Source organism: Agelaius tricolor, unplaced genomic scaffold (genome assembly GCF_023055355.1).
Source record: "Agelaius tricolor isolate 1412-34295 unplaced genomic scaffold, bAgeTri1.0.p SCAF_6, whole genome shotgun sequence".
In the NCBI taxonomy this organism is placed as follows: domain Eukaryota; kingdom Metazoa; phylum Chordata; class Aves; order Passeriformes; family Icteridae; genus Agelaius; species Agelaius tricolor.
In genome coordinates this window covers 47,557,195-47,571,452 of record NW_027269266.1, presented here as the reverse complement: position 1 = coordinate 47,571,452, position 14,258 = coordinate 47,557,195, and the positions used below count along the sequence as shown (strand labels likewise).

Genomic DNA, 14,258 nt, shown 5'->3' with positions numbered 1-14,258 from the left:
CAACAGCAGATTTAAAAAAATTCAATCCACATGACCTCTGACATTTACCTCTGATGTTTTAACCTATCTAAACCATTAATTGGGTGAATCTAATTTCCTTTTCTTCTTCCTTTTTCTTCCTGCATCCCATGTTGTCTGTGGTGGTTATTGTGGTTGGACTTTCCCCTGGTCAGTATTTTTATTTCCAGGAGGTGTTTCCTGTTCTGGCTGCAAAGCACTGCATTATGCAGGCCAATGCAGAATATCATCAATCTATCCTGGCAAAACAACAGAAGAAATTTGGTGAAGAAATTGGGAGGTTACAGGTGAGTAACTTTCTTCTCTGACAAATATGGAAAAACTTTTAATCCTGGAAAGCTGAGTTGGAGTTCTGAAATCCTAATAACTGAGAATGAAATGTATTCAGAAATTGTTGAGCATGCTTATCACATGAATTTAATTATTATCAGCTGCAAAGATGAAAGTCACCTCTCTAACTTTTGTAAAGATGTGTTTTAGTGATTTTTGGGCAATTTGATACTGCTTGACATGTTAAATCTTTATCTTTGTGTTTGCATAAGCTTCATATCTAAGTACAGCTAATATGACAGATTTGTTGATAAATTTTACTATGTAATGTTTCTAAAAATCCCCGAAAGGTTAAAATTCTACCTGATCTATACCTAGTTCTTTTGCTGATATCCTGCTTTAAATTTGAGTAATTTTAAAAAATTGTACAAACAGATCTCTTTTTAGTCTTTATAGTTTTTTCCCCATATATTTTTTCTAGAAGGACTCAGATGTTGTAATGAATAAGGTCATCTCATATTTTAAATACAGTAGAGAAAAAAAATGCTAAAATGAACTACTTCCTTCAAGTCCCTGGAAATTTAATTTTGGAAAATAAATATGTGAAATGCTGGTTCATCTGATAGTGAAGATCCATGTGCGCTGTGTATCTACTGATATGCAGGAAATTTGACAGACGTACATAAGTTGATCATGTTGACATCTTGAAAGTTACCATTATGCATTTATCAACTTCATGCAGGATGGAGCTTGAAACTTCTTTGTTGTATGCTCATCTGTTTTCTTAATATGAAAGGGAGAAAGAAAATATGTTTTTTAAACAGTATTTAAATTTTTTTTAGCATGCAGCAGATTTGGTGAAAACGGTGGCATCTCGCTACGATGAATATATAAACGTTAAAGATCTGGTTGACAAAATCAACCGTGCACTTGCAGCTGCCAAGAAAGACAACGACTTCATTTACCATGACCGAGTTCCTGACCTGAAAGATTTGGAGCCCATTGGAAAAGCCAGTCTTGTGAAGTCTACTCCAGTTGTTGTTCCACTCAGTCAGAAATTCACTGGTAAGAAAAGTGTATGGCGTGCAGAGGGTAATTCTTACCTTGTGAAACAAGTTCATTTGTACCATGCAAAAATAAACATTTACTTTTTGCATTCTGTTAAGGGTACAGCTGCATTTCTGAAACTGCTGGTTTTCTTCTCCAGTTTGTTGTTCTTGTTGTTGATGATAAGTGTAATAAAGCACAGGTTGAAAATTCTTACCTGAAATGTACAATTCTCTTAAAGATCTTCGTAAGATTTTCTCAGCAATTCTATTTTCTATATTAAACCAATCTTTTTAATTTCAGAAGGAAAAGTTCCATAGGGGACAGTGCCAAGTTAGGCAATATTAACTAACCTTGTTGCTGGTCTCCTATAAAGTTGAAAAATTTCCGTTTGTTGGCTCTACAGATGAGTTGTGAAAAAATTCTCTTAACTTCCTCATATTTTTCCTTTAATGAAACAAAATTAGAAATGAAGCCTTAAGTCAAATCTAATTTGTAACCCTACAATTGGTGTAAATATATTGTCTTTAAATTATTTCAAACTCAATTCAGCCTTAAAAACTGAAATCTAAAGGCCTTTAAAAATAGATTTTTTTTTTTTAAGACATCTTGGGGAGTAGGAGGAAAGTATCTTAAATTGTTTAGGTCAGTCTCTGTAGTACAATATGTACAAAAAAGCTGTGAAGGTGTTTGTGCTTTTAGTTTCATAATGCAGCTTGTGTAATTTATACTACTCTAATTGCAGACCTGTTTGAGAAGATGGTTCCATTGCAAGTGCAACAGTCTGTGAGTGTTTATAACCAGAGGAAGGCAGATCTGGTAAACAGGTCAATAGCCCAGATGAGAGAAGCCACAAATCTGGCAAATGGGTAAATATGGCTTCTTGTTAAGTTTCTCAAGTGAGATTGTACATGGCTTGTAAGCCCTGGGTGCCTTGCAGCCTGCAGATATCCAGATTATAGCAGTGCTTTTTCATTACTGTATACTAGGCTGGCAAATTTAAACCATAACAGGGGGATTTAGAACTACTTTTCTGTAGGTGTTAAATCTGAAAGCTTATTAAAAACAAGTAGCATTTATTTTTCTGCCATCTTCCCTTATTTTTTAGGAGTCCAACACCTGGTCAGAATCAGTACCATTAATCTTAGAAGGATTTTCATATTCCAATGGTCATTAAAAAAAAAAAGTTCTTTAAATAAATAATTTTAAAAAAGTTGTACCAAGCTGAGAGATGGCAATGTAACTTAAAACAGTTGTTTCTTTTGTCTACCAGTCACTACCTAAAATGTTTGCCATGTTTTGTAAGTGCTAAAAGTCTAGGATTTCTTTAGCTTTTTAAGAGCTTTGAAATGTGATTTTAGTGAGGTGTATGTTTGAAATTTCAGCCTAGGCATACATTACACTCCATTTCCATTATAGTTGACTGTGTGATTGTTTGTTTAGATAGCAGTGTTATTTTCAGGATAAAAATTGTTTATTTAACATGTTTACTTTTTCAGTGTGTTGGCTTCCCTCAATCTTCCTGCTGCTATTGAAGACGTGTCTGGTGATACTGTTCCTCAGTCTATTTTGAACAAGTCTAAGTCTGTGATTGAGCAGGGGGGAATTCAGACTGTTGATCAGCTGATCAAAGATCTGCCTGAACTGCTGCAAAGGAACAAAGAAATCCTGGATGAAGTAAGCCCCAAACCCACTACACTAAAACATTCTTAAAATACATCTCCACTGAATACTTTGCTTTAAATGACAGTAGAAAACGTGCATAATTATTCAAATGCTTGTAACTTTAATAACACTTTCAAAGTATGCTATTTAAGTGTTCAGCCCATACAAAAACTGTGCTGTCACATGTGGATGTTTCCTTACAAATACTCTCTTTTTAAAAAAGTTGGTGGCGTTCTAAAGAACATTCTAAAGAAATTTGAGTGATTTGTCCCTTTCATGCCTTTTATTTGTCAAATTATATTTTAGAAGAATGTATAGGCAGTTTTGTTTTCTACACCAGCTACATATTTTGAAACTATTTTATGTTTAAAAGAGCTCATAATGCATGTAACATTTTACTCTTGCAGTCTCTGAGATTGTTAGATGAAGAAGAAGCTACTGACAATGACCTGCGAGCAAAATTCAAAGAACGCTGGCAGAGAACACCGTCCAATGAACTCTATAAGCCCCTGAGGGCAGGTGAAGTCCATGTTTCATGCTTTGGGTTCTAAAGATGTCCAGAGTGTAAATTAAAGTAGTTTTCAGTGCTCTGATATTATCTATAAATACACCAATTTCAGTTTGAGGCAGGTTATGCCAAAATATCCTGATTGCAATCTGCACTGTTACTTGGAGCTGAAAGAGGGTGTGACAGCAGGGAGTTTGCTGTGCTTTTGCACTCTTGGTGTGTATGTGCATGTTGCATATAGGTAAAGTCTTAGTTCATAAGGGTCTTGTTGCCCTTGTAAATCATGGCTCAGGCTCCTTAGGCTACATAGAACTCTGGGAGAGTGACTCAGATGGAATAGGGGTAGAGAGACATGAGAGACCTGCTACATGATTGCCACATGTCCACATTGTGGTGTATGGAGGTTGTTTGACTTGGGCTTAAAAGTTTGTTGTGCCTTAAAAGTGTATAAACTCATAACTGGCTAACTGCTTAAAAAGGCTTGGTTTTTGCAATAAAGCATCTCTCCTTTGCACTGCCTGGGGATTCTGAGTCACTTTGCTTCATACATGTGCATGCTAAAGTTTCAGAAAGCAAATTCAATGAAAAATGTCTGCCCTCCTAAGGATCTAGTTTCAATTGCCTCTTAAATACGTCAATGTAAAAATATGTTGACAATTTTTCTTTGTCAACATATTTTTTTTTTCCATCAGTGTGTTGTCTCTTTAATTTGGTGGTTTTCTTTTTTGCCCCCAGCAGTCAGGTCAAACTACTTAAAACCACCATGATATCATACTTTCTGTGTGCCTAATATGTGTTGTCTTTTGACGTTAACAAGGGACTGATACCACTGACTTGGTCTTGCAAAGTTACAGAGTTTTAAATCTGCAGAGTAACTCAAAGCAGTGTTCATTCATATACCTTTGTATGCTTCACAGGAGAATTAATATAGGTGCCTAGTTTATGCACTTTTTGAAACATAATTTGGAAGCTTAAGTTTATATAAAGTCTTACATATTGTGCAGGTTTATAAAAATGTATGATGGCTTGCTGAAAAGCACAAAAACTGCTCAGGTGCAAGATTGGATGGAACAAATTTTGAAATGATATAAACTCTTTTTTTCCTCCTGCCCCCAGAGGGAGCCAATTACCATAATATTTTGAATAAAGCTGTGCAAGCAGATGGGCAGGTGAAGGAGCGCTATCAGACCCACCGGGATACGATTGCACTTCTGTGTAAGCCAGAGGCAGAACTCAACGCAGCCATACCTTCTGCCAACCCAGCAAAAACACTACAAGGAAACGAGGTGAAGCAGTGAAATCTGTCTCTATTTTGAATAGAAGTGCTGTTTGTCTAACAAAGTAAACTTGCTTGACTTGGTAATTTAATTTGTTTCTGTCTCAGTTGATATGTGAGGTAACTAACACTTGGAAAAGAAGTTGTCTTCATGTTTAAAATCTTCTTGAGCATAGTTTGCTACATTTAATGTGAGCAAAGTCAATCACCATGGACAGCAAAGTATTATAAAAGGAGTAATGAGTATTTTTGTTGTGTAGGGAAGTGGGATGTAGTGCTCAGGTTCTTGGGACAACGTAAGACATGGCTCAGTATTTTAAAGTTTATTTAAAATATATTAGGCAATTACACCAATTTGCTTTCCAAGAAGTTAGTGGCTGATCTACAGCAATATTACTATTTTTCTCATAGTAATGATTTTATGTCAGTGATTTTTGCTGCCATCTTAGAATATCCTATTGGAAGGTATCTGATCAACTTAAAAAAACCCAAACATTTTGCAGTAATGCAGCAAAAACAAACCTGTAGAAGAAGAATATAGATTGAGAAATGATTGAAGATCTTTTGTTTGGTCATATTTTGTCCTGGTTTTTCACTTTTTAACACATTCATAAACAAATATTCATGCAGAAATATTGCCAGTATCAGTGAGGAATGCAAGATGGAAACAAGCTATTAATAGGTTAAACTTCCCCAATAGTTCCTCTAAACCTGCTAACTTAGGACATTTATATTGTCTAGGTTGTTAATGTCTTAAGAACTTTGCTGGCCAGTCTGGATGAAGTTAAGAAGGAGAGAGAACAACTGGAAAATGACCTGAAATCTGTAAATTTTGACATGACAAGCAAATTCCTGACTGCACTTGCACAGGACGGTGCTATAAATGAGGAGGCTATCTCTGTGACTGAGTTGGACAGAATTTATGGAAGTTACACTCAGAAAGTGCAGGAGTCCCTAAAAAAGCAGGAAGAACTTCTCAAAAACATTCAGGTACAACATTTTGCATGTTTTCCTTTCTCCTAAACTGAGAGCAATGATACTTCTACCTGTCTAGTCTCACTTTGCTTTCTAGTCTGTTTTACTTTTTATTCTGTCATATGTCATAGTTGATACTCCTTTATGCCTTGATCACTGAAAATACAGAGATGTCTTTGTGTTCACTAGAAAGAAATGGGAATGTTTAGCATGCTCTCCCTACAGCTCCAGTGTAAATTCTCTTGGACCTTTTCTTGGCACAATTCTGCAGATGGTTTTGTCCTTGAAAGAAGTTGAAGTGGTGTGTTAAAAAGATTTTGGGTTTTTGTTTTTTTCCCCTCATTCCATTTTAATTCTTCCTGGGATAACAGGAGATGTGTCCTTAAGGTATACTAGAAGACATTTTGGGTCTTATTCCAAATTGGTTTATTGGTTTATTCCAAATTGCTCTTTAAAATATATACTTGACTTCCAGTATGTGCAGAGCTTTTTGAAGTAAAACTTGATAGCATTTCTCTAAGTTTATTTATAAATTCAGTCTTAATTCATCAGAGATGGGTACCTGAAACATCTGGCAAAAGAGCAGGTCTTAGTGCTTGGAGAAAAGATAATGGCAGCTTGAATAGTGATGGACACTTTTTCCAGTAGGGGAATATTTTTTTTTAAATGACCATAAACACCATGTTTAGCAAAGATTTTATATTTTGATTTTTTTTTTTTTATCACAACATAGTTAAAAAATCCTGATGGGTATTACTTTAATGTTTGAATGTCCTGGAGTTCAAGTTTGTTGGCTTCTGGCAGTTGAAACAGTCTTTTTAAGTTAGCTTGTTTATTTTCCTGAAAGAAATGAGATGTAAATAGGTGTTCCTTCTGTAAATTTTCCTCTTCCCTGTCCTTTTAATAGTTTGCCAATGTCAACCAAATTTGAAGTAATGCTTCTTAAAAATACTGACTTTCAGTATGATTTTATGAATATCAAGGGAAGTTGGTACAGGAGAGAGCCTAATTAGTGTAGCCTTGGAAAGACAGTCTGCAGCATGAGCTTGAGAATTATTAAAGGCAGCCCACAACAGAGCAGGTAATTAAGTGGTGATACCTACTGCCAGTGAGTTAACATATGTACAGTTCTGAAATATACATTATAATGGTCACTGCACTTGGCAGGTAGCAAGTATGGAAGTCCAGTGTGGATGGGAGATGAGGAGAAGCAGGTATTGGGGAAAACAGAAGCAATGACCAAGAGGAAAAAGAAAACAAAACATACAGAATCTTACATGGAACTAGCTTGCATTATTTACACTGTTTATTCTCTTCTTTTAAGAATGCGCATCAGGATTTTTCAAAGATGAAACAATCAAACAATGAATCTAATTTAAGAGAAGAAGTCTTGAAGAACTTAGCTGTAGCAAATGACAACTTTGTGGAACTTGTAGCCAATTTAAAAGAAGGCACAAAGGTATGGTAATGCTTAAGGGATTGAAAGGACTTTTTTTATGTATGCAATGAGATGTGAATCAAAAATCATAATAAACTTTGGATATGTGGTAGCTGACAAGTGCATTTTTGAGGATTTTACTACTGAAGCAAGGACAGTGAGTTGCTTGAATTTTGATTGTTTCAAGAGCTGTGACATGCTTCTTTGTTCCTATCTGAAAAGTAAGCTTTTCTGAGCAATAAGATAAGTTGTTAATTACAGCTGAGTAAATGATGCTGAAGCACCCAGATGAGCTATTTTATCTGAGAAATTCTTTCATCTGTTCTCCCATGGTATTTAATCACCTTATAAAATTGGTGTTTTAAATGTTGTTACTGCATACATGAGAAATAATGAGAGCTGTATCTAGCTTGCTTTTTTTGATCTGGGTATCTGTCTTATGGCTTTTGTACTAAGTATTTTTTGCTGGTTTATTGATAGCTCATTAGACAGAAAAAACCCAGCCTCTGAGATATCTATACAAATGAAATGCATGGAACTGAGAGCAATAAAATTAAAAAGAAACAATTATCCTTTACAAAAATAAATAATTCATCACCAGAAGTGATCTAGTTTTGCTCTGGTTTTAGTATGTTTTTTTAGTTATCCCAAAGTATTTTTATATTTACACACACACAGACACACACACAGACACACACACAAACCCCCACAAAATTCTATATTATTACAGCAATGGGCAACAGCAGCTGACAAATTTTGGTTTTGAAAAGTAAAATAGAATGTAATAGCAAACCTTACTGGAATGACAGGTTCTGGGCACTGTAATAGTACAACACCAATAGCTGGATCAGTATGTAGAAGTATGCCAGCATGGAGCCTGAAAGTATTGATTGAGCATATTGTTTTTATTTTTCTTTACTAGTTTTACAATGAGCTGACAGAAATCCTGCTGAAATTCCAGAACAAGTGCAGTGACATTATCTTTGCTCGCAAGACAGAAAGAGATGAACTGCTCAAGTAAGATTTCAATGTTTTGTTTAAGTATTGCAGAAATGTTAAAGTATTTATCAGAAATTTATCTTTGGAGACATGTTTATTATGATGAAATGAGAAAGGCTTAGCACACCTATTCTTCCTATCACTTCTTTACTTTAATCCTAGTCCTACTCTCATTTCTCCTAGGAAAGTGATAGGAGAAATAAATGGAAAAAATCTACTTTGAATCTGCTCTGTTGTTCCTATGTGCAGTTCAACACAAATCTGTTTCATGTTATGACTTCACTCTCTATTCTTTTTGGCATGCTTTTGTTAGTTATTTTATTTTATTCTTTCCTTTGAGGAACTTCTGATTTCCACACCCTGCTCCTGCTGTCAGTTTAGTTTGAGAAATTATATGCTTCATCATAAGATTTACTTCCATGTCTTCAGTGTGAGGGGGGAAAAGCATTGGTATTCTACTTCTGCTCTGCAGTCTGCTCTAGTCTCATACTTTATCATTGCTTAGATATGTGGATTGCTTACAATGCTTGGGAGAGAAGCACATTTTGTCCTTCATGTGAGGAAGAGTGTTTGATGTCATTGTCCCCTATATGAGATCAGACCTAGTATAGTGTGTTTCAGCTGTGATTTTTAGGCTCTTCTCTTAAGAGTAAAGCATAATTGAAAAGGTTTGCCATTAATTAGTGTTCTTTAGCAAAGCATGTAGCCTTTTATAAGAGGACTCGTTACTAAAATTTTGGTTGATGAAAATGCAGTTGTTCTGTGTAGTTGCCATCTCAAAAATGAGTTGCTCAACCCTCAGTTTTTACCTCTCCAAACTTGATCCTTTGTAGAATTGTTATTTTTCATTTGGGCTCTGTGCTTGTAAACAAAGTCTGAGTTACAACCACTTCTGCCTTTATTTGGCTTCCTGCATTCATGTAGTTTGGAAGCTGTTAGGCTGCCTAACTAAGGCAGAGGCCTGAATATCTCACACCTCTGCTGTGTTTATGTTCACTGTTAAGTCTGTAGGGTTAGTGTTGATAGAACATTCTCCTGAGTCTTGCAGTGCTCTTTTACTGTTTTGGCTAATGTTGTGATCTATACCCAGCATTGAGTTAGAACATAAAGACATTATTAGAAAATAAATGTAACAGTTAATCAGAGAGTTGGTTAGAGGATGGTTTCCCTGGAAGTGATTTGGACTCCAGATTTAGTTTGAGCTAGCTCAGTGATCATGCTTTAAATATTAGACTTACTCTACTGCATCTTTTTGGCTTAACTGGCTGCAGTGTATAACAAACCATTCTTAAACTAAGCTGCACGTTTGCTCTTCTGTTTTTAACAGAGATTTGCAACAAAGCATTGCTAGGGAGCCCAGCGCTCCCTCCATCCCGCTGCCTACGTATCAGACCACGCCAGCAGCAGGAAGTAAGCCAGCAGCATCGCCCGCTCCCACTCCAGCCCCAAGAACCATGGTGGTAAATACATGCTGCACAATTAGGGGGTGGAAAATACTGGGTCTGTACTTGAGAACTGTAAACTGATCTGTAATTTCTGTGTATCACTCCTTAGTATACTGGTGTGGTTGGAAATGTGTTGAAGTGAAATAGAGGGCAAAATCTTAAGGCTTTGCAGAGAAGTGTGTTATGTGCTATTCATGTTCATAATTTCTAGATTTGAAATTAAAAGCTTACTGCCATTTAGGTGCTTTGCATTATCTGTATAGACAAAATATAGAATGTCTGTTTAAAATAAAAATGAATTAATCATATAACCACAGCTTTTGATTCCAAGGCTTCGATAAATAAGCTCCAGCTTAATTCACTTTCTCTTGTTAGGGGACTAAACCACAGCCACCAGCACGGCCACCACCACCAGTGATTTCTGCAGCAAGCAGTTCCCCTTCTACATTAGCACCCTCTGGAACAGCTGCAGCTCCTGCTGCTGCTCCAGCTCCTACTCCAGGAGCCAGTGCACCTGCAGCAAGCACGGCACCTTCACAGGCACAGGGACCACCTTACCCAACTTATCCCGGTTACCCAGGGTAAGTTACAGGAACACTTAAGCAGATTTTTTGTGATTCTGTTACTTAAAAGCACTTTTTCTTGTGTGTAACATTTTAACATTAGTTATTGTTAAAGTTGAAGGTTTGTTTGCTGTTTGAGGAAAGGGATTATTTTGTTTGTTAGTTTTTTGGTTGGTTGGGGGTGTTTTTTTGGTTTTTTGTTTCAATCATGTAACTCTTGTAGGAATCATTTGCTTGTACCTTTTGTGGGAATGTACATTTTAAGTGTTTACAGTTCATCTTCTTTAAAGGAGAAGGAAAATAGGCCTACGTTTCCTTAATTGTGGTTTGTTGATTTTTGCCAATACTTGCACAATCATTTGGTGGTGGTTATCTCAAAACTGTTGGCATATCTCATTTTTCAAGTCTTTAGTATGGTACTAAGATACTGAAAAATACAGAGAAAATTCCAGTTGAGTAGTGCTTTCTTCTGATGCTTTTTTCCATCTTCCTGGTGTCATCACAAGGGATTTAAGGCAGCTGTGCTCTCCTTTGGTAGCAGGCTCAGCAAATGTTGAAATATGCACAATGTTATTAAACATTTGAGAATTAATTTAGATTGGTTCTAGTTCCAGCAAGTTTCCTTTACTCCACCTTCTGTCTGATTTCTGTTCCACACACTGTAATAGTTTTCATGTTCACTCCTTGAAAGTTACCACATTCCCTGCTGAGCTCAAAGCAAAATGAGAGGAAAGCATTTGTGGAGACTGCATGTGTGTTTGTATCTATTAATGAGTTGTTTTTTCAAATTACCATCACCAGTGTTTTTCAACTCAGGTATGCTGTTTTTTTCCCCCACACAGGTATTGCCAGATGCCAATGCCAATGGGCTATAATCCATACATGTATGGGCAGTATAATCTGCCATATGCACCCTCACCTGTGTATCAGACTCCTGGACAGCCACCATATCCGCCACCTCAACAACCTGGATACCCCTTTCCTCAACAGCCTTATTATCAGCAATAATGTCTCTGCAAAGAAGCTCTGCTTGTTAAAATTTGGGAGAAATTGGCTATAAGTGTACTAAAACTTCTAGCTTCCATTAGTGTACCATACTGAACTGTATGCAGCTATAACTCCTGTCTCTTATTAACTGCTCCAAAATGTGTAGATCAGTTTTTATGACACTAAACTCTTCGAAAGATCTGCTGCAGTGGTTTAGACCATAGACTAATGCCAGAATTTGAGCCTAATTCAGCGGTCTGAAGCAGTACAGTACATTTTGGTTAGACCAAAATACTTGTTTGCAAAAATCCTCTAAGTAACAAATAGGTTCAGATGAGAAAAACAAAGCAGTGTGTGCACTGGGTGTGATATATTCTACAGAACCATATAGCGTTTCCTTCTATACTCTACTGGTTTGTATTTTTTTAGTTTAGTTAAAATATGCTATTTTGTCTAATAATCAAGGCCTTGTAAATCATCAGTAAAAAGAAATAAATTACTTAAGAACGGTTTAAACACTTGGCATTCTCATTACCATAAAAATGTGTTTTCTGTGTCTGTAGATTGTTTCATTTGTCCCTTGACTTTCATAACAAAGAAGTTCTCAAGGGTTTAGCCTTACAAGTGAATTTCCACCTCTTTTCCATGATTCTGTATTTTTGTGACAGAATCTATAATTAACCCTTTAAGTGTTGGTAGATGAAGTCTTACAGGTAGAGTTTTCCTATAACTTTGAAGTGTACTGGACTGAAATACATTTATTACCATTTTGTAAGAATGGTTACTGTCATCTGCAGGATACTGTATAAAAGAATGGAAGTCAGGGTCCTCTTACAGGACCAGTGAGTAGTTGTTCTAACTTGTGTTTTCCAAAGAAATGGTGGTGGAAAATATGTTATGGCTCAAAATAGGGCAACTATTGATTGCTGGAGCTTTGCAGTTTGCTTTTTAAATAATTGCTTTTTTTCCCTTGAAAAAATAGATGTATTCCCTCAGGGAGCTTGTAATCAGTGGAAAACTTGTTTTTTGGGGGTGGGGGGAAAAGAAAATCTTGTGAATTAAAGCATATTGAATGTTTACTTTTGGATCCGTCATCTCAAGGGATAAGTAACCTTGCACTGCATTTTACATAAGATAGTGAAGAATCTAAGTTTGGGGTTAATGGCTTCTACCAAATATTTGCTAACCATTTTTCAGCCTTTTCTTTTTCTAACAGGCTTGTCTAATGAGGGACTCTCCTTTCATTTAGCCCTTGATAAGAGTTAGTTCTGTGGGACAGTTAATTTTCTGAATGCTTCATAGAAGATGTTCTGGCCTTACAGAATAACTATAACAGTACCTGTGTTACAAAAAGTTACTCCTTTGTTTTTCTATTAAAGTGCCTGATTAGGATATCGAGGTATATTTTAGTGTAGGGTGTTTAGAGGTGCCAGTTATTGTAGCATCTGGGTGGAAACCTCACTGGATCATGAATATTCTTCCTCATAAAGAAAGCAGCATTTGTATTCATATGAGCTCCTTTCTTTCTGTCTCAAGTTCCTCTTGCTGTGTGATCATCCCAATTATTGTGTGAAGACTCCTTGTCTTTAATACTCGCTAACCCCCGTAGAAAATGTGGATCAAAAGGTAGAAATGAGCACCCCTTATAGAACTTATTGAGTACCTAATTCTAAACAAATTGGTTCATCTGTAGAAGCTCAGTGATGTGGGGAACATGATGGAGAAGGGAATCCAGAACCGTAGATGAAACCACTGCACAAAGACAGGTGCTTTGCATTTCTTCAGAAACATTGCTGAATGGGGTGGCACAGAAACCTCTCAGTTTTTTTTTTTTTGTTTTTTGTTTTTTGTTTTTTTTTTTCCCTGATGAGAAGACATGAGGCAAGCGAGGACAATGAGAAAAAGCTAGGAAGATAACTGTTTGGAAACAGCAATCAGAACCTGATTTTATTCTAACAGGAAAAACAGTAGTTTTCCACTAACTTCACTGTGTCAATGTGCAAGTGCAAGTCTAATGCAACCTTTTAAATTCTTAATTTTTAGTATGCCATGGGCTGTAGGTTTTTCAGTTCACAAGTTAGATGCATTTGAGCTATTGTGTAAGTTTGTTTCTAGTGCCTCAATTGATAAAATTTATTTTCATGCTGTATAAAAAAAGTCATTTGTTCCAGCATAAAGATTCTTAGAACTGAAATTTCCTTTTTAAAATTTCATAGATCTGGAATTACTGTCAAAACATTTTTTTCCAGTTGTGTTTCTGCTTGCTTTAGTCTATTATTTGAATATGTGTAGAAATCTATGCATTATGTTCAGTTTTTCTCTTTTTTTTTTTCTTAAAGAGAACAGAAAAATCCAGACATGTTATGTATCTTCTTTTAAGCATGCAGTTGTCATGACTTTGGTTGAAATGTTACCTTGTTCTTCTATAGTTTATTAAAAAAATCAGTTAGAAAATCTGATTTCATGGTGTTTTTCTCAACTCCTTTGGGTTCAGACAAGTGTTGTTTTGGAAAGGATGGAAACAAGTTATGGGCTTCCAAGAACATTTGTGCTGTGATGAAGGCATATCAGCTACAGCTGCTTGGTAATAACAGCCACGTTCAAATCCTGGTAGTTGTGTTTATTTCCAAAGCTGATGGAGTGTATTTCCCTCTGTTTATATGAGGAGGAAATGATTAAGATTGATTTAATGGTTCTGTGACTTCAGAAACTCTTATTCCTAATTTGTTTTTGTGAACTCGTGTTCAGGCTGGGTTACATGAGACCCCCAGCATCATGGGCATTAAACCATGAGGTGCAAGGGCAGCTAATAACAGCAAATAAACAGTCCCCATGGGCAGTCCAAGAAGTCTATTTTTAAATTTTTTTTTTCTTTTAAAGGCTTTGTAATGCCATGCTTGTTTCAATTGCTGTGTGGAGGGAAAAGTTTGCAACCTTGTCCTTTCAGAGACTTTGAAGTCAAGCATTTATTTCATCTTGCATAAAAGCTTTCAATGCAATTAGTAAGAAAAGCAAGTTTTAGGAAGCAAGCTAATAGCAGATCATCAGTGAAATACCAAACTGTTGC

The 14,258-nt window shown here is 36.1% G+C and overlaps 1 protein-coding gene across 2 annotated transcripts in view; it reads left to right on the top strand.

Moving 5' to 3' along the window:
- Positions 1-13,650, top strand: part of PDCD6IP (programmed cell death 6 interacting protein) — a 30,539-nt gene extending 16,889 nt beyond the window's left edge. The window contains exons 7-18 of one of the 2 annotated variants that reach the window (XM_071429701.1): positions 189-305; positions 1,131-1,353; positions 2,081-2,204; positions 2,835-3,012; positions 3,408-3,519; positions 4,625-4,794; positions 5,526-5,774; positions 7,084-7,218; positions 8,120-8,214; positions 9,524-9,656; positions 10,017-10,222; positions 11,047-13,650. In XM_071429701.1, the coding sequence (XP_071285802.1) occupies positions 189-305; positions 1,131-1,353; positions 2,081-2,204; positions 2,835-3,012; positions 3,408-3,519; positions 4,625-4,794; positions 5,526-5,774; positions 7,084-7,218; positions 8,120-8,214; positions 9,524-9,656; positions 10,017-10,222; positions 11,047-11,212 (1,908 nt within the window). In that variant the 3' untranslated portion in view covers positions 11,213-13,650. Of the gene's footprint in view, positions 1-173; positions 306-1,130; positions 1,354-2,080; positions 2,205-2,834; positions 3,013-3,407; positions 3,520-4,624; positions 4,795-5,525; positions 5,775-7,083; positions 7,219-8,119; positions 8,215-9,523; positions 9,657-10,016; positions 10,223-11,046 lie in introns of both variants that reach the window. The other variant, XM_071429700.1, reaches the window with a different exon arrangement.
- The last annotated feature ends 608 nt before the right edge of the window (positions 13,651-14,258 follow it).